At 45.3% G+C, this 22,234-nt stretch overlaps 3 protein-coding genes across 3 annotated transcripts in view; 2 read left to right on the forward strand and 1 right to left on the reverse strand.

Annotated features, from left to right (window-relative positions):
* The window catches only part of LOC309552460 (uncharacterized protein), a gene marked incomplete at both ends in the record, with an annotated part of 66,079 nt that extends 55,364 nt beyond the window's left edge, over nt 1–10,715 (forward strand). Inside the window, 1 exon segment of the mRNA XM_082253431.1 lies at nt 9,111–10,715. Within this exon segment, the coding sequence (XP_082109557.1) occupies nt 9,111–10,715 (1,605 nt within the window).
* Nucleotides 1–22,234, reverse strand: part of LOC309554214 (E3 ubiquitin-protein ligase TRIM39-like) — a gene marked incomplete at its 5' end in the record, with an annotated part of 188,106 nt that overhangs the window by 89,903 nt on the left and 75,969 nt on the right. The gene's annotated exons all lie outside the window — the stretch shown is intronic.
* On the forward strand, nt 19,927–21,507 carry LOC309554224 (tripartite motif-containing protein 14-like; the record flags this gene model as incomplete). Its single annotated transcript, XM_082255857.1, has 1 exon — nt 19,927–21,507. The coding sequence occupies exon 1, from the start codon at nt 19,936–19,938 to the stop codon at nt 21,505–21,507; it is 1,572 nt and encodes a 523-aa protein (XP_082111983.1). The 5' UTR covers nt 19,927–19,935.

Genomic DNA, 22,234 nt, shown 5'->3' on the forward strand with positions numbered 1-22,234 from the left:
ACGTAACACCAGATGGCACAACAACCTAATAACTGGGTGTGAAGCAGCAAAAAGCCTATTAACCACTTGTACTACCCCCTTATTGTCACAGTGTAAACAAATCTTCCTATTACAGAAGGAATCCCCCCACAGCTCGACCGCCACGATCACCGGAAAGAGTTCCAAAAGAACTAGGTTCCACAAGAATCCAGCCTCCCACCACTCCACCGGCCATCTCTCCGCACTCCACCTCCCCCCCAAGGACCGCACCGTAACCGCCAGAACCTGCAGCATCCGTGTAGAGGTCCTTATCAAAGTTACTGACTGGGCCCTGTTGCCAAAGAGAGCGACCGTTAAAGGAGTCCAAGAAAATGTACCAAATCCTCAGGTCCTCCCTGAGTTCCCTACCCAATGTGACAATATGACGTGGCGAGGAAATCCCTGACTTAGCAGCCGACAGGCGGCGACTTAAAATCCGCCCCATCGGCAGAATGCGGCACGCAAAATTGAGCTTGCCGAGGAGCGACTGCAACTGCCGAAGTTGTATTTTCCTTTTACTGACTGCCAAACTCATTTCTGCCCTAAGGGCGTGGAGTGTGTCCTCAGGCAAACGACATTCCATTGCCAGAGTATCAATGACAATCCCCAAAAAACTGATGGTCTCATTGGGGCCCTCTGTCTTGTCCGCCGCTATTGGAATACCGAAACGCTCCAAAATGTGTTGGATCATTGCCAGTAGAATGCCACATAAATTGGACGAAGGGTGGCCCACGCACAAAAAATCATCCAAATAATGAATGACAGAATTGACCCCGGACACTTCCCTGACCACCCATTCATCAAAAGAACTGAAGGTTTCGAAAGGAGCACACGAGATCAAACATCCCATGGGTAAACAGTGGTCAATGTAAAACGCGTCCAACCACCTGCAACCCAAGAGGTGGAAACTCTGAGGGTGCACTGGCAGCAGCCGAAAGGCCGCCTCATTATCCATCTTGGCCAAGAGAGCACCCCGCCGTAATGCCGAACCCAAAATATGGCCGCGTTGAACAATGTGTAGGACACCACACAAGCCTCCAGATCAATTGCATCATTGACCGAACAACCCTTCGGGAAGGACAGATGATGGATAAGACAGAATTTGAAAGGCTCCTTCTTGGGGACCAATCCCAAAGGGGAGACCACAAGATCAGCCAGAGGGGGTAGCATAAAGGGGCCCGCCATGCGCCCCAAAGCCACCTCCTTGGCAAGTTTTGTCAGAAACTACCTGTGGATTTAACCTGGTGGAATGCAAATTATCAGCCATTGGGGGAATAATTGTCAATGAACACGGAATAATAAAACCATCAGAAAACCCAGAATCCAGGCAGCTGCCCTATCCGGATACCTTTTTAGGAAAGGCACTCTCACTGACGTCCTCCCTCTTACTCGCAGTATCTCTGGGACGGCCCCTGTTCTGCTTAACACAACGGGATAGGGGGTGGCTGCCCCCACATCCGGAACACTCGTGCTTGTACTGACACGCTGAACCAAAGCGGCACGTACTGTGACAGGAAGTCAGGTAAATCTGGGAATGTAGTCACTGAGAGGAGACACATTCCCACCTGCTTTGAAAGTTCACTGATACTATAGGGTGTTGGCTGCAGAGAGAGCCAGCAGGAAGTTGAAAACCATTCAGCTGTTCAGAATGAGGAGATCAAGGACTCTATAATTTGTCCAGAGAAAATCTATTGAGTGCTGCCTCCTGTCGCTGTGTGAGCTGGGAAGAGGAGGACAGACATACGTGTACCTCCCGACGCCGTGTGGGCATGGGAGAAGGACTGCTGCCGCCTGTCGCCGTGTGGGCTGGGAGAGGGGGACAGTCGGATGTGTGCCTCCCGACAAGCTGGTGAGCATGGGAGAAGACCCCCTAAAGCGATGTGAAGCTAAGGAGGGTAACCACGAGTGAAGACGTCTCAAAGGTGAGAAGACAAAGTGTTCCATGTGAAGAGTGTGAAGAGTAAAGGGACCTGTTAAATGAACTGTGTTCAATATGAAGAATCTGAAGAGTAAAGGATCCTGTTATAAATGAACATGTGCTGTGTGAAAGAAAACAAAGGGACATGTTCAATGGACAATGTTTGTGCTGTGTGAAAAGCAAACAAATGGACATTTGAGTGTCTGCTGTAGGATCAGCAGTGTCGGCCCAACAGTAGGTTGGAAAGACTTCTTAGGTAGGTTCCAGCGTGAGAAGGTAGCCGCCCACAGAGGCAAGGATTTATTTTGTCTTTTATTTTATTTTGGCTGTTTTGATGCTTGCAATTGTGTTAAGTGAATTGCATGAATAAATCAGTCTTGTTTTCAACCTCTAATCGGCTATCTCTCTGTGAAAACGCACCCCCAAAGGGGTCATCCACGCCTACCACCGAGCTAATCCCTCACATATGGTGGAGGTATGCAGTGGGCAGAAGCAGCAAGATCCCTGCAAGGAAGTGCAAATGTTTGATGAACTTTGTCTGGTGCATGAGATTGCACAATCTATGTGTGCAGGAGAGAAGATCCTGACAGAAAAAAAAAAAAAAAAGTGTTTTAAAGAGACAGGGGTCTCAAAATTTTTTGATGAACTTTGTTGTGTCTGGTGCAAGTGACTGCACAAACTGTGTGCGCAGGAAAAGAGATCCTGCAAGAGAGAGAAAAACTACATGTGTTGAAGAGACAGTGGTCTGAAAATTGTTTGCTGGACTGTGAAAAATTTGTTTGTGGAGTTATTGAAGATGGGGCGGTCCAAACGCCTGAAAAATGCAAAGATAGATGAAATGAGAGACCGGATTCTTTGGATGGAGGGGATGTTGCCGTCTGAACCAGCCCCATCCATGCCTAAAGAGAGTCTACTAAAGAGGAAGGTTGTTGTCCCTAGCAACACTGATGAAACTGCTATGGAGACGCAGTGTGCTCAGATGAAAAGTAAACTCAAAATGGAGGAGATGTTGAAACATCTGATTATATCAAATGCAGCTCAACAGCAAGCAAATGCAGCTCAACAGCAGGCAAATGCGGATTTTCAGCAGAGCTTTGCAGCTCAACAAAAGGCTCATCAAGAGAGCATGGCAGGCTGGAAACAGAGACGCCAGCAGCCAATGGAGGCCATCGGTTTGGAGGAAACCGAGTATGTGTGCAGGGCTGAATTGGATGCCTTGCAACGGAAAATGGAAGAAAAGGAACAAGCCTTGGAATTGCTTAAAATGGAGCATAGAAACTTGCAGGAAATGAATGAACTACTCAAGTCTCATGTGTTACAGTGGGAAGAATCCACTGCTCTTCTTTTGGTCGAGTTGCAAAAACGCAGAGAGACTATAATGGAGAAAGATACCATCCTCATGGAAAAGGAAAGTGAAATTCAGACTTTGCAGAAGCAAAGTATGGCTGATATGTTGGAGTTGCGTAATCAGCTGGAAAAAAGTCTTCAGTGTTTGGAAGTTACAAAAATAGACCTGCAGGAGTCGCAGGAACAGAATGTTGCTCTGAAAGCGACATTGTCTCTCAGCGACAAAGAGAAAAGTGAAAGAGAGGCTAAATTACTGAGTACTGTGTATGAGCTCACTACTTTAAGCAATGTGGTAAATGAATGGCGTGCGGACTGTGAAAGTTGGAAAGGGGAAGCCCAACGTGTCCAGCAGCAGTTAAAGGAGAAAGAAGCCTGTGTGGCAGAATTACATTCTTATTCCCAGATGCTAGCCAATGAGGTGAAGGCTCTTATGCAGGGAAAAGAAGATTGTGAACATAAGAGGGAAAAAGTAGAGGCACAGCTTCTGGAATCGCAAGTCAAGGTGTCAGAAGGTGACCGATTGTGTGCTAAGCTGTCAGAGAAGGCAAACCGACTGCAGGTTGAGTTGGACAATGTTACAAATCAGCTTTCTCAAGCAGACAGCAAATCTAGAGAAATTGCGGAAGATTTTTCTATCTTGGAATCGCAGCTGCAAGACACGCAGGAACTCTTACAGGAAGAGAGGTGTCAAAGGCTGAGTTTTAGCACAAAGCTCAAACAAATGGAAGATGAGAAAAATGGCTTCCTGGAACAATTAAAAGAGGAGGCGGAAGCAAAGAAAAACCTATCAGAGCAAGTCGCAACATTGCAAGCTCAGATAGCGGATATGAAAAAACGCATGGAAGAAAGCGTTGGTTCATTACAGTGTGTTGAAGATGTGAAAAAGAAGTTTGATCAGATGCTTGGTGAAGAGAAGACTGTGTCTGCAAAATATGCAGAAGAACGCGCCCGTGCAGAAACGGAGGTGCGTGATAACGAGAGCAAAGCCCTGTTCTTGGCTCGCTCTTTGGAGGAAGCTCTAGAGTGTAAGGCTGAACTAGAAAGTGTTAACAAACAGCTGCGTACAGAAATGGAAGAATTGGTCAGCTCCAAGGATGATGTTGTGAAAAGAGTTCAGGAGCTAGAAAAGTCTAAGCGAGCCTTAGAACAGCAAGTAGAAGAGATGAAGATTCCGTTGCAGGAACTGGAAGAGGAATTCCAGGCAACAGAGGATCTGTCCCAAAGAGGGGATAGTGTGCCTGATGCAGTTTTTAAAAGGATCAGTGTTTTGGGGTCTGTCCTGAGTGAGCCTCAGAAATGTGATGACATGTGGCTTGAATCACCCCTTTGGAATAAACCGTTCCTTCAAAAACTTCAAGCATTGGAAAATGTATCATTAGAGCTTCAGCAAACAAAGGAGCTGAGTAAGAAATGTGATGATTTCTCAGTTCAGGCTGAAAACCTAGTGGGGAAAACTAAGGCTGTTGGTGAAAACGTGAAGCAAATGAATAAGTGCCTTTCAGGGAGTGTTTCCAAAATGGAACTGGTGAAAGACGGGTGGCAGAAGTTTGATCGTGATCTTGAGATGCATTCCATGTGGAATTCAGATAGAGAAAAAGAACTAGGTGACCTTGAGCGGTCAAATAGTTCAGCAGAAAGTGCATTGAAGAAACCTGTAAAAGAATGTGTTGCAGTTCCATGCTTCTTCACTGATGCAGAGAGGAGGTCTATAATGGATACCACCCAGATCGCTGGGTTCAACTGTGTTGTTGCCTTTAACCCCTATGTTGGTGTAAGGAAAGTTGATGATGTTCTGGTTGACTACTTCTGTGAAGAGTTTGGTAAGAAATATAAACTGAATATCAAATCAAATAGTAGGCCTTTACTGCGACTCGCTCAGGAGGGCGAAAAGTTTAAGAAGTTGATGAGTGCAAATGCTTCCGATCTGCCTATGAATATGAAATGTTTGGTGAATGATATTGATATCTCTGGGAAAAGGAACAGGGGTCACTTTGAAGAAATGTGTGACAGCCTGTTGTCTCAATTGGAAAATCCTCTGCACAGCATCTTAGAGCAAGCAAAGCTCAAGAAGGAAGATCATTCCCTTTTACAACAAAAAGTCAATGATTGTGTACAGCTGTATGGAGAGGCAACTCAAGTCACAGAGGGATGTCAAGAGTCCCTACTTGGAACAAAGCTTAGTGAAGCAAAGGTTCTCAAAGTTTTGTGGAAAACATTTATGGATTGCAGAGAGAGGCGTCTTAAGAATGTTGAAGACATTAAGACTAGCCCAATTGAGTTGCCTATGGATCACGGTCCTCCATGGTGGATTGGACAGACGGTTATGAGGGACAAGCTGTCTGACATTTATGAGAAAGCTGTCAATGAAGATGACAGAAACGAGAAGGAGCAAAATGATGCCAAAAATGCAGTTGAAGAATGTGTATATGAGATGAGAGACAAACTGTGTGGCAGTTATGAGAAATCTGTCAATGAAGATGACAAAACAGTTTCATCCGGAAGCTTGAGGATAATAGGAGGCTTATCAGTGAGTCAGCAGTGCCTGACACATGCGTGCCTGGAAATATGTGTCCCAACCCTAGGGTTGAAACAAGAGGGGGGGGTATGTGACAGGAAGTCAGGTAAATCTGGGAATGTAGTCACTGAGAGGAGACACATTCCCACCTGCTTTGAAAGTTCACTGATACTATAGGGTGTTGGCTGCAGAGAGAGCCAGCAGGAAGTTGAAACCATTCAGCTGTTCAGAATGAGGAGATCAAGGACTCTATAATTTGTCCAGAGAAAATCTATTGAGTGCTGCCTCCTGTCGCTGTGTGAGCTGGGAAGAGGAGGACAGACATACGTGTACCTCCCGACGCCGTGTGGGCATGGGAGAAGGACTGCTGCCGCCTGTCGCCGTGTGGGCTGGGAGAGGGGGACAGTCGGATGTGTGCCTCCCGACAAGCTGGTGAGCATGGGAGAAGACCCCCTAAAGCGATGTGAAGCTAAGGAGGGTAACCACGAGTGAAGACGTCTCAAAGGTGAGAAGACAAAGTGTTCCATGTGAAGAGTGTGAAGAGTAAAGGGACCTGTTAAATGAACTGTGTTCAATATGAAGAATCTGAAGAGTAAAGGATCCTGTTATAAATGAACATGTGCTGTGTGAAAGAAAACAAAGGGACATGTTCAATGGACAATGTTTGTGCTGTGTGAAAAGCAAACAAATGGACATTTGAGTGTCTGCTGTAGGATCAGCAGTGTCGGCCCAACAGTAGGTTGGAAAGACTTCTTAGGTAGGTTCCAGCGTGAGAAGGTAGCCGCCCACAGAGGCAAGGATTTATTTTGTCTTTTATTTTATTTTGGCTGTTTTGATGCTTGCAATTGTGTTAAGTAAATTGCATGAATAAATCAGTCTTGTTTTCAACCTCTAATCGGCTATCTCTCTGTGAAAACGCACCCCCAAAGGGGTCATCCACGCCTACCACCGAGCTAATCCCTCACAGTACCCTCATTGAATTGCCAACAGAACCCCTTGCACTTTGCGACCGACTGTCCAGGGGCATTTGGACTACTGACCCTGCTTGGAAAAAAGGATGAAGAAGCCCGCGCTGAGGTCATAAGATGCATCCACAGGCTGATGTCCTTATGATCCCAACGCAAGGCCGGGCGGATAGCTTTCCGTTGACGTAACTTCTCGTCATAACGGAGCCAAGTGACTCCCCCCGTACACCCTATGGGCCTCGCTGATGGCATCCAAATAGAAAAAAAGCACTGAACAATTCTCCGGGGTGTTTTTCCCCTATCACACTAGCCAATATGGCGAATGCCTGAAGACAATTACTAAACGTGTGCGGGATCAACCGCCGCTTCTCCTCGTCCTCCTTCTTGGAGTCCTCCGGCTTTACCCTGTCCAAATACATTTTTTCCAGAGGGAGAAATGTAAAAATTTCTACCTACTCATACTTCCAAATCTTCTCTCGCACTTCTGGCTTGAGATGCACCCCCAAAGGGCCCTCAAAGCACACGTAGACTTCGCATTTAGCAGAATCCACCAGACGAACCGTGTCCACCGACTTACCTCCGCTCCCGGAATCATCCCCCATGTCCCCCACCAGCGCCGGTAATGAAGTCTCATGCGATCCAACCAGTTGAGAGGACCCTGTGCTGGGCGCCGCAACAGCAGTGCCTGCTGAAGGCGGAGTCGCAGCCGCCCCCGTCACCCATGCTGCCAACGGTGCAGCGACGGCCGAGGGGGCCGCATCCAAATGCTGCACCAGCGACCGCAACCCAGAAACCAGGTCCTGTAGGCCAGGCACCCCAGTCCCAGCAGACCGCGGGTCTGCCACGGAAGAGGCGAAGGGGGCTGCAGGACCAACACTGGACCCCCCAACCCCACACAACCCCAAATCAATAACAGCATTGACAGAAGAAGGGAAAGAATGAGAAACAAGGGACTTACCAGGCTGACCAGGGCAAAGCCCCACAGCAGCAGAATCCGGCTCCACCACTGCTGACCGCCCATTGCCTTCTCCATCCTCTGAGCTGGAAAGTTCCCCCTCTGATCGATCAGGTGAAGCTGCAGCATAGCAGTCCTGGCGAGCGCTGAGTGGCACCGAGGGTCCAGGGCGCGTGATGGGTCTCCCCCTATAGCAGGCAGGCCCGACCCGCCACCAGTCTTCCTGGGCCACTTCCTGCTTGCTTGTCGGGCCCTATCAAGAGAGGAATCTTCATCCAGGGACCTTCGAGCGCGTGTGACTGGAACTGTTCCCGCAGGGTCCTCGGTGTTCCCAACGTGTGAAGACACCTGGCGTTGAAGCCAGGCAGTGCCCCGGGAAGCAGCGGCTGCCCAGAGCTGACCAGATAAAGACTCGAGGTCCGCCATAAGGAACAGGCAGTTGCCCAGAGAGCAGGGACAGAGCAAACAGGGATACCTGGATTCCTTCTCCTTAAGCCTTCTTCACGGTATCCCTCACTTTCTGCCCTGCACCCTGGCCCCCCAATGGCACACTCCCACCTATCCTGCCTTCTGACCAATCCTGACACTTGACCTCTAAGTGATCCCCCACCCCTGGCTATTTAAGCCTCTGTGATAAGTGTATACTGTACACCTTATCATGAGGCCCTACGCCTATTTTTTTTTTTTTTTTTGCTTCGGGCCTGACTTTACAATCCCTTTAAATATGGACTCTATGACAACCTCATCAGCTGTTCTGCTTTTGTAATTAGGTGGTTGTTGAGCTAATTAAAAGGTGGAGTCTTTGTTTTACTACTATTTATTTTGTAGTTTCATGTAATATTCTCAGTTATGACTAAAGCCGTGTAGGCGGAAACACGTCAGCTCACTGTATCTCTGATTTGTACATTATGACTTTCAACAAATATGCAAGAATTTAAGCAAAGCAGCAGTCATGTGGATCACTTTAATGAATTACCTTTTGTACCTCGCCTCCCTTCCTTTAAATTGCTAATTCCCATGAGCTGGGTCCTCCTAATGCTTTTGTCTTGCATTATTTTGTAATTTTTGCTTTACATTATAGAGGGAGATGGTAAAATTACAAAATAATGCAAGACAAAAGCATTAGGAGGACCCAAAATTGTTGGTGCTCCATTAATCCTCAATATGAATAATTATTTTACTGCTTTTTTTAAGCAATGTAGTTTACGGTCAATCCAAGCGAAGAAAGAAACCGAGAAAAATGTATTTTTTCCTTTAAATGAGTTTACATATAAAACAATTATGGGACTTTCCTAAACTGCCATTAAGAAATCACCTGAGAGATTATCTCAGCCTTGCCCTGTGCAGAAATGCTGTAACCCATTTAACTATACATTACATTTATTGTCAAAGACTTTCATTTTCATTTCTCTTCTGCTGTCAGCGATGGCGTCTGCTGATCTGAGAGCTGGGCTGGAATGTTCTGTCTGTCTGGACATTTATACAGATCCTATAATGCTGAAATGTGGACACGACTTCTGCAGGGTCTGTATTGATGGTGTGCTGGATACCCAGGAGGGGTCTGGAAGATATTCCTGTCCTGTATGTAGAAAAAGGTTCAGGAGTCGTCCTGCACTGCACAGGAACATAACACTACGTAACATAATAGAGACTTTTCTGTCTGCTCAGCCATATCAGGAGGAGTCCGGGGTCTTTTGTACTCACTGTGTGGACTCTCCTGTACCTGCTGTTAGATCCTGTCTACACTGTGAGGTTTCTTTGTGTGATAAACACCTGAGAGTCCACAAAAAGTCCCCAGAACACATCTTATGTGACCCCACCTTGTCCATGGAGAGCAGGAAATGCTCCGTCCATAAGAAGATCCTGGAGTATTACTGCACTGAGGATGACACCTGTATTTGTGCAGCCTGCAGCTTGGTTGGAGAACATCGGGGACACCAGGTGGAGATGCTGGATGAGGCTTCTGAGAAGAAGAAGGAGACACTGAGGAAAGTTCTGCAGAAACTTCTGACAAAGAGAGAGGAGACGGAGGAAAGAGTCCAGAGTCTGCAGGAACACAGGAGGAAAGTAGAAGAAGAAGCAGCTGGTGACACCGAGAGAGTCACTGCCCTGTTTAGAGATCTCAGGAGACGTCTGGAAGACCTGGAGAAGAGAGTCCTGAGGGAGATCTCCGGGCGGGCAGAGCGGATCTCCATCTCCATCCGGGATCTGGAAATAAAGAAGGAGGAGCTGTTCAGGAAGATGGTGGACATTGAGGAGCTGTGTAACATGACGGATCCACTGACTGTCTTACAGGAATCAGACACAGGTGACTTGTGTGATACTGAGGATGGAGATAATGAGGACAGAGAGAGACATGAGGAACTCCTCCATGATGGAGGGGGTCTGGGTGTGGCGGGGGTCTTACACACAGGCTTATCTGATATAATAACAGAGGTAAATGTATATTTCCCTATACAGGGAGCTGCAGACATATTACTGGATGGAAACACTGCTAATTATTATCTACAGATATCAGATGACAGGAAAACTGTTTCCAGGTCAGATATAGACCAGAATCACCCAGAAACACCAGAGAGGTTTCATGATTATCCTCAGGTGATGAGCAGTCAGAGTTTCTCCTTGGGGAGACATTACTGGGATGTGGATGTTGGGGGATCAGGTGGATGGAGGGTTGGGATGTGTTACCCCAGTATAGACAGGGAAGGAGAGCAGGCATTGATTGGAGATAACAAGAAGTCCTGGTGTTTGGACAGGGATGATAATCAGTATTGGGTGAGACACGACAGTAATGAGATCCATTTACCTACCAATCTCTCCAGTAACAGAGTCAGGATATATCTGGATTATGAGGCCGGGCGGATCTCATTTTATGATCTGTGTGACCGGATCCGACACCTCCACACCTTCATCACCACCTTCACTGAGCCCCTCCATGCTGGGTTAGGTGTATGGGACGGTTGTATAAAGATATGTGGGGGAAGGCAGGAGATGTGAGAAATTGGCTCAGAGTCTAGTGAAATCACAGGGATGGGTGGTAGAATTTGTTCATTGCTCAATCAATCGGATCCTATCCAATGTTACCATGGATAGGATCTCGGACACCCTTCTCCAGAAGCCCAGGAGGCTTTTACAGGACCAGAAGATATGGTAGATGGTTCCAACGTGGCCACAGCCCCGCCAGCACAGGGGATCAGATTGTTTACAATCCCAAATTTAATCCAGAGTTTCAGAGCAGATAAAAGTGGAATAGAAAGAAAATTGAAAAGGAAGACTAGAAATAGGAAAAAGAAACACACCAAAAAAACAAGAAAATGTGAAAAAGAAAATGGAGGGGGAGAAAAAGAGGGGAAAATAAAGGTGGGAGGAAAGAGAAGAAGGCGGAGAGGTAAAAGAAGGAATGGGGGGGGGGGAGAAAACAAAGGGGAAAATAAGGTAAAAAGAAGAAAAAAGGAAAAATAAGGAAGAGAAAAATATGGATGAGTAAGTGTAAAGAGGGGACTAAGATGAAGGGGTATGTAAATGAATATATGCTTACCCAGAAATGCCTAAAGAAAAGGATATGCAGTATATGTATATACAGTATTTTATCTTGTATCCACAAACAGAGGCTTGTGGTCAAGGAGATTGGATGTCAGAATTTCAGATTTAATCTGTTACTGTTCAAATGAAAAGATCACGGCTAAACCATTCCGATCCTCCAGAAAGATGTACAGAAAAGGATGATAATTGCCAAGCAGGATGTACAAAGTAGATTCCAGCACTGCAGGTCAGGGTCAGTGGGAGAGCTGTGATCATTACTTTTGGTCAGCAACAAGTGAATGCTGTGCCATTGGATTGTTTACAAAAAGTACAAAAATGTTTTCTTAAGCCATCTTACGTTCACTCCATATCTCCATAGATAAAATAAAAATTAAGGCATACACTGGTTTGACTACACTTTTGGACCCATTGTACTATTGGTGGCACTCCACCAGAGAAAATATATGGTCCTGGATGAAAACCTCCCTATTCCACCCAACAACACCATGACTCCATCTCCTCCTACGCTCTCATGAGACCTTTGGAATCGAACCAAACTACTCTACCATCACTACCTCCTTGACAGCTTGGTCTACATGTTTATCCCTCCCCTCCTTCTTACACCCTTTAATATATATTCCATTGCCAACAGATATCCTACACTCTTTGATCCCAAACCTCAACCTTCTTTCATGGAAGCTCTCTGGTATAAGCACCTTACTAGACCTCCGTATAAACCATAAATTGGCATCCTTCCGATACCTACAAACCAGGTATGTACTTCACCCTCACAATATATTCACATATTTAAGAATATGCAATTGTCTTAGCTCAACTAATATTCCTGTCGAAACAAACCTCCAATTACCTATATTTCAATACCTCAACAGCCAACCTTACCCAGGCAAAGGTATATCCTTTTTTTACTCCCACTTACTTTACATAGCGCTGACCCCCAAACCACCTTCTTTGTCTAAATAAGAATCTGATCTAGAAATATTAAATGCAGACCAAGAGTGGGAGAAAACATCCCATTACAGATATAAAGCCTCACACTGCTCCAACCACTGGGAACAGCACATAAAATGTATTCACAGATGGTACCTAACACCCATAAGACTTTCTACAATTTACCCAAATTACTCCCAACACTGCTGGATTGAATGTGGTGCCCATGGCTCCTTATACTCTATCATATGGTCAGGTAAATCCACCCATACCTTTTTGAATCACATCTTCACTTTGATCTCTGAACTTGTAGGCCACCAGGTCAATCCTTGCCCAGCTCTAGCCATACTCCTTGTTGGTATTGCTAAATTTCCCCCAACATATAAGACAATTATAATTCACCTACTACACGCAGTGAAACTCAACATGACCAGATTATGGAAAACTTGAACCCAACCCTCTGCCTCCCTGATGATTAGTGATGTTAATTATCAAAGTGAAATGGAGACGCTGTTCGCCCTCTTATCTATCTTACTTATCATACGTCAAATATTACGCTACTTGGTCTATATGGCTTCACAACCCCAACTGTACGGTTACTTTCTGATATTTGAATAAACCTAGGAGTGTGCATTTCCCTTACGTCTGGAAATCTTTGTGTCCCCCCTGTTTTTCACCTTCCTTTACCCCCCTCCCTATTTTACCCTATCCCCCCCCCCCTCCCCTGGGTTCACTTTATTGATATGCATCATAACGTAACTGGTGTACCATGATTCGTTTATAGCAGTCCTTTATATTTTTCTCTGTTACTAATGCTTCAATGAACCTAATTGTTGTTTTCTGTATTTGTTATTTGAAAAACTCAATAAAGATGATTTTGAAGTAAAGGTATAGCTATATTCAGGAGATTCTGCAAAAGAGTCTGGACATAAGCCCAGAAAGGTTTAATAATGGGACAATTCCAATGAATATGGTAGTGGGTACCTATGTCACTTTGACATCTCCAACATTGCTCCAAAGCTTCTGGAATGTGAGCATGCAAATTTATCAGGAGTCTTATACCAAAACAGATGAACCTTATAGGCAGTCTCTTGCTACACCACACAGAGTAGGGGATATTTAAGGGGTTGTCTGATATTAGGTGTTTTACAGTGGGATCCTCTTTTAAGATAGACCAATGTTTTTGAAGAATGTTCTTAATCTTCTGATGCTCATTTGTGAATCTCATAAATATGCGAGTATTTTCTTGTTCTTTTAGTTTCTTGGTGTCTTTCGTTTTGAATAGAATTTCATGTCTTTCTTTTTTCTTGACTCTGTTGTACGCTTTTCTTAGGGTGGTCTTAGTATACCCTATTTTTCCTAGTCTTACTGTAAGGAGGTTAGCTTCTTTTTGAAAATCTTCTTCACTTGTACAGTTTCTTTTCAGTCTTAAAAACTGGCTATATGGAATCGCCTTTTTAAGGGGAGTTGGGTGGAAACTTGATGCATGTAGAATCGTATTCCCTGCAGTTTCCTTCCTGTAAAGTGTTGTTTTTATTGAACCATCCTTGTCCTTGAGTATCCATGTATCTAGGAAGGAGGTTTTGGTTTTGTCATAATTCATCATAAAAAACATGTTGTAGTCATTGATGTTCATAGCTTTTAAGCAGTCTTTTATCAAATTTTCAGGTCCAGTCCAGATAATGAAGATATCATCTATGAATTGTTGCCATAGAATGATGTCATTCGCAAAGATGAGGTTTTCCTCTTTTGCCAGAAATTCTTGCTCCCATGCTCCTAGATAAATGTTAGCATATGATGGTGCACAACTAGTGCCCATAGCTACACCACACGTTTGTAGGTAGTATGAGCCGTTGAAAATAAAGAAGTTGTGATTGAGGATATACTCAAGCATCATTATGATAAACTCATTGAACTTTTTATTGTGTTCACTTTGTTGTCTCAATGTTTGTTTTATCACCTCTATGCCTTTAGTGTGCGGAATGTTATTATATAGTGACTCTACGTCAACTGTGATGAGGAAAGCTTCTTCTGGTATAATCAAACCGTCTAGAGTTTGGAGGAGATGCACTGTGTCTCTCGTATAAGATAACCCAAGCACCTATCAACACAATATATGTGTTCTCTTGATTTATGTATACTCAATGTCAAAATAAATCTATTGTTTTTATATAAACTGGTGTACATTATCACTTGCCCGTAAAGTCCCACCCCTTTAGCCTGAGGCACCATAATATCCCCTACTATATATATAGGGACGGAGGCAAACCTTTACTACCACAATCTCTCTAGAGATCAAACAAAACCCCACACCACACAGAGTGAAACTTTAAAGGTGGATTCCCATTTTTACCCCATTGTACAAGGGAGATAGGTTGCTGGAGAATACGAGACCATTTACTCATGTATGCGTGACTGGATTCAGTGAAGGGAGTAGCTTCGTGAACATAGGCATGTGCACGGGGTTTACCAGGTGTGCCTGGGCACACCCTAATTTCCAGGCACACCTGACACACCCAGAGCTTTTTTGCTGTCAAAAGGTGTGAGAAATTCTTTTTTGGCACTTCTGCTAATTGACACAATTGGCTGCAAGTGGGACCATTTGTCATGTGGATGTTTAACTCCATTTGAGCACTGCAGCTACTGGCCCTGGAGTAAACAGGCAGTCTGCTGCATTTTTCAGATGCAGATTCTATAGTTCCGGATACAGCAAACCTGACAGCTGAATATCACTCCACCGCCAGCTGTCAGAGATGCTGTAGCATGTGCACTACAGAGGCAGCTTTGGATAATTTTAGATGCTTACTCCACAGCCGTAGCTGCTGTGTTTAGAGGAGTTACCCTTATTGTTCAACAATGTGATTCTCATGGGGGGATTGTCAGCAGGGGGATATGGGCTGCTTTTTGGGAACTGTAGGGGTTAGAGCAAACCCTGATGGCTGGTGTGGGAAGAAGAATCAGTGGAATTACAAGGCAGAGATAGATGGCATGCGATATGCTGGGCTGGTAGAATGTGGTATAGATTACAACATGCGACATAGCATAGGGGAAATAAAGGAAAACAAGAGAAAATAAACCAAACAACAAAATATGCATGGAACTCTGTTTTTTTCCGCATGGGATCACTATAGAAAGCCAGCTTCCATAAACTGGCCCTCCAGGAGTTGAGATTGATGCCCGTAATAACTACCGTAGGTGTGACGGCGTGGCAGAATTGGGTTTGAGAAGAGAAGAGGTGTGAAACCAGCAAAAATGAGAGGCCCAATAATGAGGAAAAAGGTGAAGTATCGTGGGAAATAGAGCGTACCAAAGGCCTAAGAGCTTGTCAGGAACCATAGCCCAGTACATATACAGTGGGTAAGAAATTAAAGCATACTGTTTTACATATTGCAGATAACCAAACAGAGGAGAGTTTTACCCATTAGATAGAACAGCTAGGTACAAAGGGGGCCTGGAGGAGTCGGTGAGGTTTGGAATGGTTAGAAGGTCTGGAGAATCTGAGGCGCTTTGGGGAGTCCTTGCACGGGCTGCACTGGTCCAATGGGCGAGGCAACATAGATGTTTTGGTAAGTGGATTTGGTTGGTTTCCTGTTTGAATTGAGCGAAGGTACATCTCGGCCTCAGAAGGATCTTGAAAGGATAGCTGGTCTCCATTCGGGGCTTTGAGGCGGAGAGTGGCTGGGAACATTATGGTAAATTTAACTTGTTGGTGATAAAGTTCCGCACAGATGTGCTGGAAGGCCTTCCTCCTTTTTAGAGACTGCAAGGGAGTAGTCTGCAAAGATCAGTATCTTGATTCCATCTATGTGTAGGGATTTCATCTGTCTACATTTTTGAAGGATGGCGTAGTTTAAATATTTTGCGATGATGGGGCGGGGAGATGTACATTCAGCTGAGAAGGTTCCCATGATTCTGGTATGCCCACGAAGCGTAAATTGCTGCATCTAGACCTATTCTCTAGGTCCTTCAGCTTCTGTAATATAAACTGATTTGTTTTGTCTTGCATCTGTTCTGTGGCCTGAGCTTGATACAATTCATCCTCAATATTGGAGATGCGCTGCTCGGCTTCACTGAGCCTCATGGCATGTTCTCCCAGCTCCTTTTTTATTAGAAGCATTCCAGCCTGCCAAGCTTTCTCCACTGTGGCCTCTATGGTAGGAGAAAGGAGAGCAGCCGCTGCTTGGGCTATTCTCTCTGTGCTGCCCGAGTCATGCTGCAGAGGGAGGGAGGCGGGGTTGGCACTCAGCTCCATAGAAGGAGCCGCCGCCATGTCGGGTAGCGAGGCTGGGACTGCGGCATTTGAAGGAGCCTGGGCAGGCTGTGTGCGAGGGCCGCTTTTATCTAGGAACTGCTCCATCCTGCTACGGGGGCTGCCCCTGAGGTGTTAAGGCGGCGGGGATGTTCCGGGCTAGTGTTGTAGGCAGGTAAACAGGCCGAGTTGTGGGAGCTGATGTGGAGTACAGCTACTCCATACGGCACCGGAACCGGAAGTCCGGTAAATGTTTATTCATATTCATTTAAGTACCTGAGTTGTTCTGGTAGCAGCCCCTTGCAGTCCCTGTGCAACAGCACTAAGACTGGGAGAAAGAAAGGCAACACTGGGGTCCAAATAAATATGCTTAAAGGGTTTGTAACCCTAAACCATTGCCTTTCTGCCAGCCCCTCTCTTTTAACTACTTCAGCTCAGGAAGGATTTGCCCCCTTCATGACCAGGCCATTTTTTGCGATTCAGCACTGCGTTACTTTATCGAAAAATTGCGCAGTCGTGTGACACTGTACCCAAAAACAGTTAGTGTCCTTTTTTCCCACAAATAGAGCTTTTTTTGGGTGGTATGTGTTCACCTCTGCGGCTTTTAGATTTTGCGCTATAAACAAAAAAAGAGCGACAATTTTGAAAAAAACACAATCTTTTTTACTTTGTGCTATAAAACATTCCCAATAAAAAAATGTAAAATATCAAATTTTTGTTATCAGTTTAGGTCAATTTGTATTTTGCTACATATTTTTGGTATAAAAAATCCCCCAAAAAGGGTATTTTAATTGGTTTGCGCAAAAGTTAGAGCGTTTACACACTACGGGATAGATTTTTGAACTTTTTATTTATGTTATGTTTTTTACTAATAATGGCGGCGATCTGCGATTTTTAGTGGGACTGCAACATTGTGGCGGACAGATCGGACCCCTAACTGACATTTATGACACTTTTGGGGGGAACCAGTGACATTACTACAGTAATCAGTGCTAAATAATATGCACTGTTGCTGTATAAATGACACTGGCAGGGAAGGGGTTAATACTTGGGGTGATCAAAGGGGTTAATGTGTGCCTAAATATGCTTACTGACTGTGTGGGGGAAGGGCTCTGTGACAGGCACAGAGAGATCGGGGTTGTAGCTTAGCTGAAACTTCTGATCTCTCTCTGCCTGTGTGACAGAAGATCCGCCTGCTTTGTTTACATAAGCAGGTGGCTCTTCTGTCAGTTTCTCTGATGATCGCGGGAGGCCGGCGCCAGTCGCCACCACTCCTTCCGCTGCCCGACTCCCGCTCTGTCTAATCACAGTGGGAGAGCGGTCTTGGCAGCGCGCGTGCCACTGAGACCACGTGCACATATTCACATAGTACTACGTGAATATGTGCAGCCGAGCCGCCCTGCCACAGTATATCTGCGTGGGGTGGTCAGCAACAGGTTAAGCTCCCATCCTGCACTGTATACATATTTGTAAGAAATAATGCCTCTAAATACCATTTGGTGAAGTGTCCTAGGCCCAGGGATTTTTTTCAGCAGGAACGCGGGGGGAACACAGTTCTGGCACCTCCAGCACTGAATGTACAGTATGTAATGATATTGAGTGCTGGAGGCTCTATTATTGCAGACTGCTGGGGGATCTATTGTCACTGATGGGTATTTTGTTACGGTGGTTTCTATTGTTGCTGGAGGATCTGTTTTTCCAGGAAGCAAACTATTGTTGCGGTAGGGGTTCTGATTTTGTTGGGGATCTATTGTTGCAGAGGAGGTCTATAATTGCTGGATGCAGGGGATCTATTTTACTGTTTTACTGTTTCTCTTGCTATCATTATCAAATTCCACAGCACCACAAAATTATACTTGGCTATTTTTTCTCTAAAAGGGATGTTGCTTGGAGGTGGTTAGAGGGTGGAACCAAGGGACGGTGCTCAGAAGTGGGTAGTGGTTGGAGACAAGCCTCTAAAAGGGAGTACCTGCACCTAATGTCTGAGAAAAACACTGGACCCCCCAACCCCACACAACCCCAAATCAATAACAGCATTGACAGAAGAAGGGAAAGAATGAGAAACAAGGGACTTACCAGGCTGACCAGGGCAAAGCCCCACAGCAGCAGAATCCGGCTCCACCACTGCTGACCGCCCATTGCCTTCTCCATCCTCTGAGCTGGAAAGTTCCCCCTCTGATCGATCAGGTGAAGCTGCAGCATAGCAGTCCTGGCGAGCGCTGAGTGGCACCGAGGGTCCAGGGCGCGTGATGGGTCTCCCCCTATAGCAGGCAGGCCCGACCCGCCACCAGTCTTCCTGGGCCACTTCCTGCTTGCTTGTCGGGCCCTATCAAGAGAGGAATCTTCATCCAGGGACCTTCGAGCGCGTGTGACTGGAACTGTTCCCGCAGGGTCCTCGGTGTTCCCAACGTGTGAAGACACCTGGCGTTGAAGCCAGGCAGTGCCCCGGGAAGCAGCGGCTGCCCAGAGCTGACCAGATAAAGACTCGAGGTCCGCCATAAGGAACAGGCAGTTGCCCAGAGAGCAGGGACAGAGCAAACAGGGATACCTGGATTCCTTCTCCTTAAGCCTTCTTCACGGTATCCCTCACTTTCTGCCCTGCACCCTGGCCCCCCAATGGCACACTCCCACCTATCCTGCCTTCTGACCAATCCTGACACTTGACCTCTAAGTGATCCCCCACCCCTGGCTATTTAAGCCTCTGTGATAAGTGTATACTGTACACCTTATCATGAGGCCCTACGCCTATTTTTTTTTTTTTTTTTGCTTCGGGCCTGACTTTACAATCCCTTTAAATATGGACTCTATGACAACCTCATCAGCTGTTCTGCTTTTGTAATTAGGTGGTTGTTGAGCTAATTAAAAGGTGGAGTCTTTGTTTTACTACTATTTATTTTGTAGTTTCATGTAATATTCTCAGTTATGACTAAAGCCGTGTAGGCGGAAACACGTCAGCTCACTGTATCTCTGATTTGTACATTATGACTTTCAACAAATATGCAAGAATTTAAGCAAAGCAGCAGTCATGTGGATCACTTTAATGAATTACCTTTTGTACCTCGCCTCCCTTCCTTTAAATTGCTAATTCCCATGAGCTGGGTCCTCCTAATGCTTTTGTCTTGCATTATTTTGTAATTTTTGCTTTACATTATAGAGGGAGATGGTAAAATTACAAAATAATGCAAGACAAAAGCATTAGGAGGACCCAAAATTGTTGGTGCTCCATTAATCCTCAATATGAATAATTATTTTACTGCTTTTTTTAAGCAATGTAGTTTACGGTCAATCCAAGCGAAGAAAGAAACCGAGAAAAATGTATTTTTTCCTTTAAATGAGTTTACATATAAAACAATTATGGGACTTTCCTAAACTGCCATTAAGAAATCACCTGAGAGATTATCTCAGCCTTGCCCTGTGCAGAAATGCTGTAACCCATTTAACTATACATTACATTTATTGTCAAAGACTTTCATTTTCATTTCTCTTCTGCTGTCAGCGATGGCGTCTGCTGATCTGAGAGCTGGGCTGGAATGTTCTGTCTGTCTGGACATTTATACAGATCCTATAATGCTGAAATGTGGACACGACTTCTGCAGGGTCTGTATTGATGGTGTGCTGGATACCCAGGAGGGGTCTGGAAGATATTCCTGTCCTGTATGTAGAAAAAGGTTCAGGAGTCGTCCTGCACTGCACAGGAACATAACACTACGTAACATAATAGAGACTTTTCTGTCTGCTCAGCCATATCAGGAGGAGTCCGGGGTCTTTTGTACTCACTGTGTGGACTCTCCTGTACCTGCTGTTAGATCCTGTCTACACTGTGAGGTTTCTTTGTGTGATAAACACCTGAGAGTCCACAAAAAGTCCCCAGAACACATCTTATGTGACCCCACCTTGTCCATGGAGAGCAGGAAATGCTCCGTCCATAAGAAGATCCTGGAGTATTACTGCACTGAGGATGACACCTGTATTTGTGCAGCCTGCAGCTTGGTTGGAGAACATCGGGGACACCAGGTGGAGATGCTGGATGAGGCTTCTGAGAAGAAGAAGGAGACACTGAGGAAAGTTCTGCAGAAACTTCTGACAAAGAGAGAGGAGACGGAGGAAAGAGTCCAGAGTCTGCAGGAACACAGGAGGAAAGTAGAAGAAGAAGCAGCTGGTGACACCGAGAGAGTCACTGCCCTGTTTAGAGATCTCAGGAGACGTCTGGAAGACCTGGAGAAGAGAGTCCTGAGGGAGATCTCCGGGCGGGCAGAGCGGATCTCCATCTCCATCCGGGATCTGGAAATAAAGAAGGAGGAGCTGTCCAGGAAGATGGTGGACATTGAGGAGCTGTGTAACATGACGGATCCACTGACTGTCTTACAGGAATCAGACACAGGTGACTTGTGTGATACTGAGGATGGAGATAATGAGGACAGAGAGAGACATGAGGAACTCCTCCATGATGGAGGGGGTCTGGGTGTGGCGGGGGTCTTACACACAGGCTTATCTGATATAATAACAGAGGTAAATGTATATTTCCCTATACAGGGAGCTGCAGACATATTACTGGATGGAAACACTGCTAATTATTATCTACAGATATCAGATGACAGGAAAACTGTTTCCAGGTCAGATATAGACCAGAATCACCCAGAAACACCAGAGAGGTTTCATGATTATCCTCAGGTGATGAGCAGTCAGAGTTTCTCCTTGGGGAGACATTACTGGGATGTGGATGTTGGGGGATCAGGTGGATGGAGGGTTGGGATGTGTTACCCCAGTATAGACAGGGAAGGAGAGCAGGCATTGATTGGAGATAACAAGAAGTCCTGGTGTTTGGACAGGGATGATAATCAGTATTGGGTGAGACACGACAGTAATGAGATCCATTTACCTACCAATCTCTCCAGTAACAGAGTCAGGATATATCTGGATTATGAGGCCGGGCGGATCTCATTTTATGATCTGTGTGACCGGATCCGACACCTCCACACCTTCATCACCACCTTCACTGAGCCCCTCCATGCTGGGTTAGGTGTATGGGACGGTTGTATAAAGATATGTGGGGGAAGGCAGGAGATGTGAGAAATTGGCTCAGAGTCTAGTGAAATCACAGGGATGGGTGGTAGAATTTGTTCATTGCTCAATCAATCGGATCCTATCCAATGTTACCATGGATAGGATCTCGGACACCCTTCTCCAGAAGCCCAGGAGGCTTTTACAGGACCAGAAGATATGGTAGATGGTTCCAACGTGGCCACAGCCCCGCCAGCACAGGGGATCAGATTGTTTACAATCCCAAATTTAATCCAGAGTTTCAGAGCAGATAAAAGTGGAATAGAAAGAAAATTGAAAAGGAAGACTAGAAATAGGAAAAAGAAACACACCAAAAAAACAAGAAAATGTGAAAAAGAAAATGGAGGGGGAGAAAAAGAGGGGAAAATAAAGGTGGGAGGAAAGAGAAGAAGGCGGAGAGGTAAAAGAAGGAATGGGGGGGGGGGAGAAAACAAAGGGGAAAATAAGGTAAAAAGAAGAAAAAAGGAAAAATAAGGAAGAGAAAAATATGGATGAGTAAGTGTAAAGAGGGGACTAAGATGAAGGGGTATGTAAATGAATATATGCTTACCCAGAAATGCCTAAAGAAAAGGATATGCAGTATATGTATATACAGTATTTTATCTTGTATCCACAAACAGAGGCTTGTGGTCAAGGAGATTGGATGTCAGAATTTCAGATTTAATCTGTTACTGTTCAAATGAAAAGATCACGGCTAAACCATTCCGATCCTCCAGAAAGATGTACAGAAAAGGAT

Source organism: Pelophylax lessonae (assembly GCF_965119305.1).
Source record: "Pelophylax lessonae genome assembly, chromosome: 4".
In the NCBI taxonomy this organism is placed as follows: Eukaryota; Metazoa; Chordata; class Amphibia; order Anura; family Ranidae; genus Pelophylax; species Pelophylax lessonae.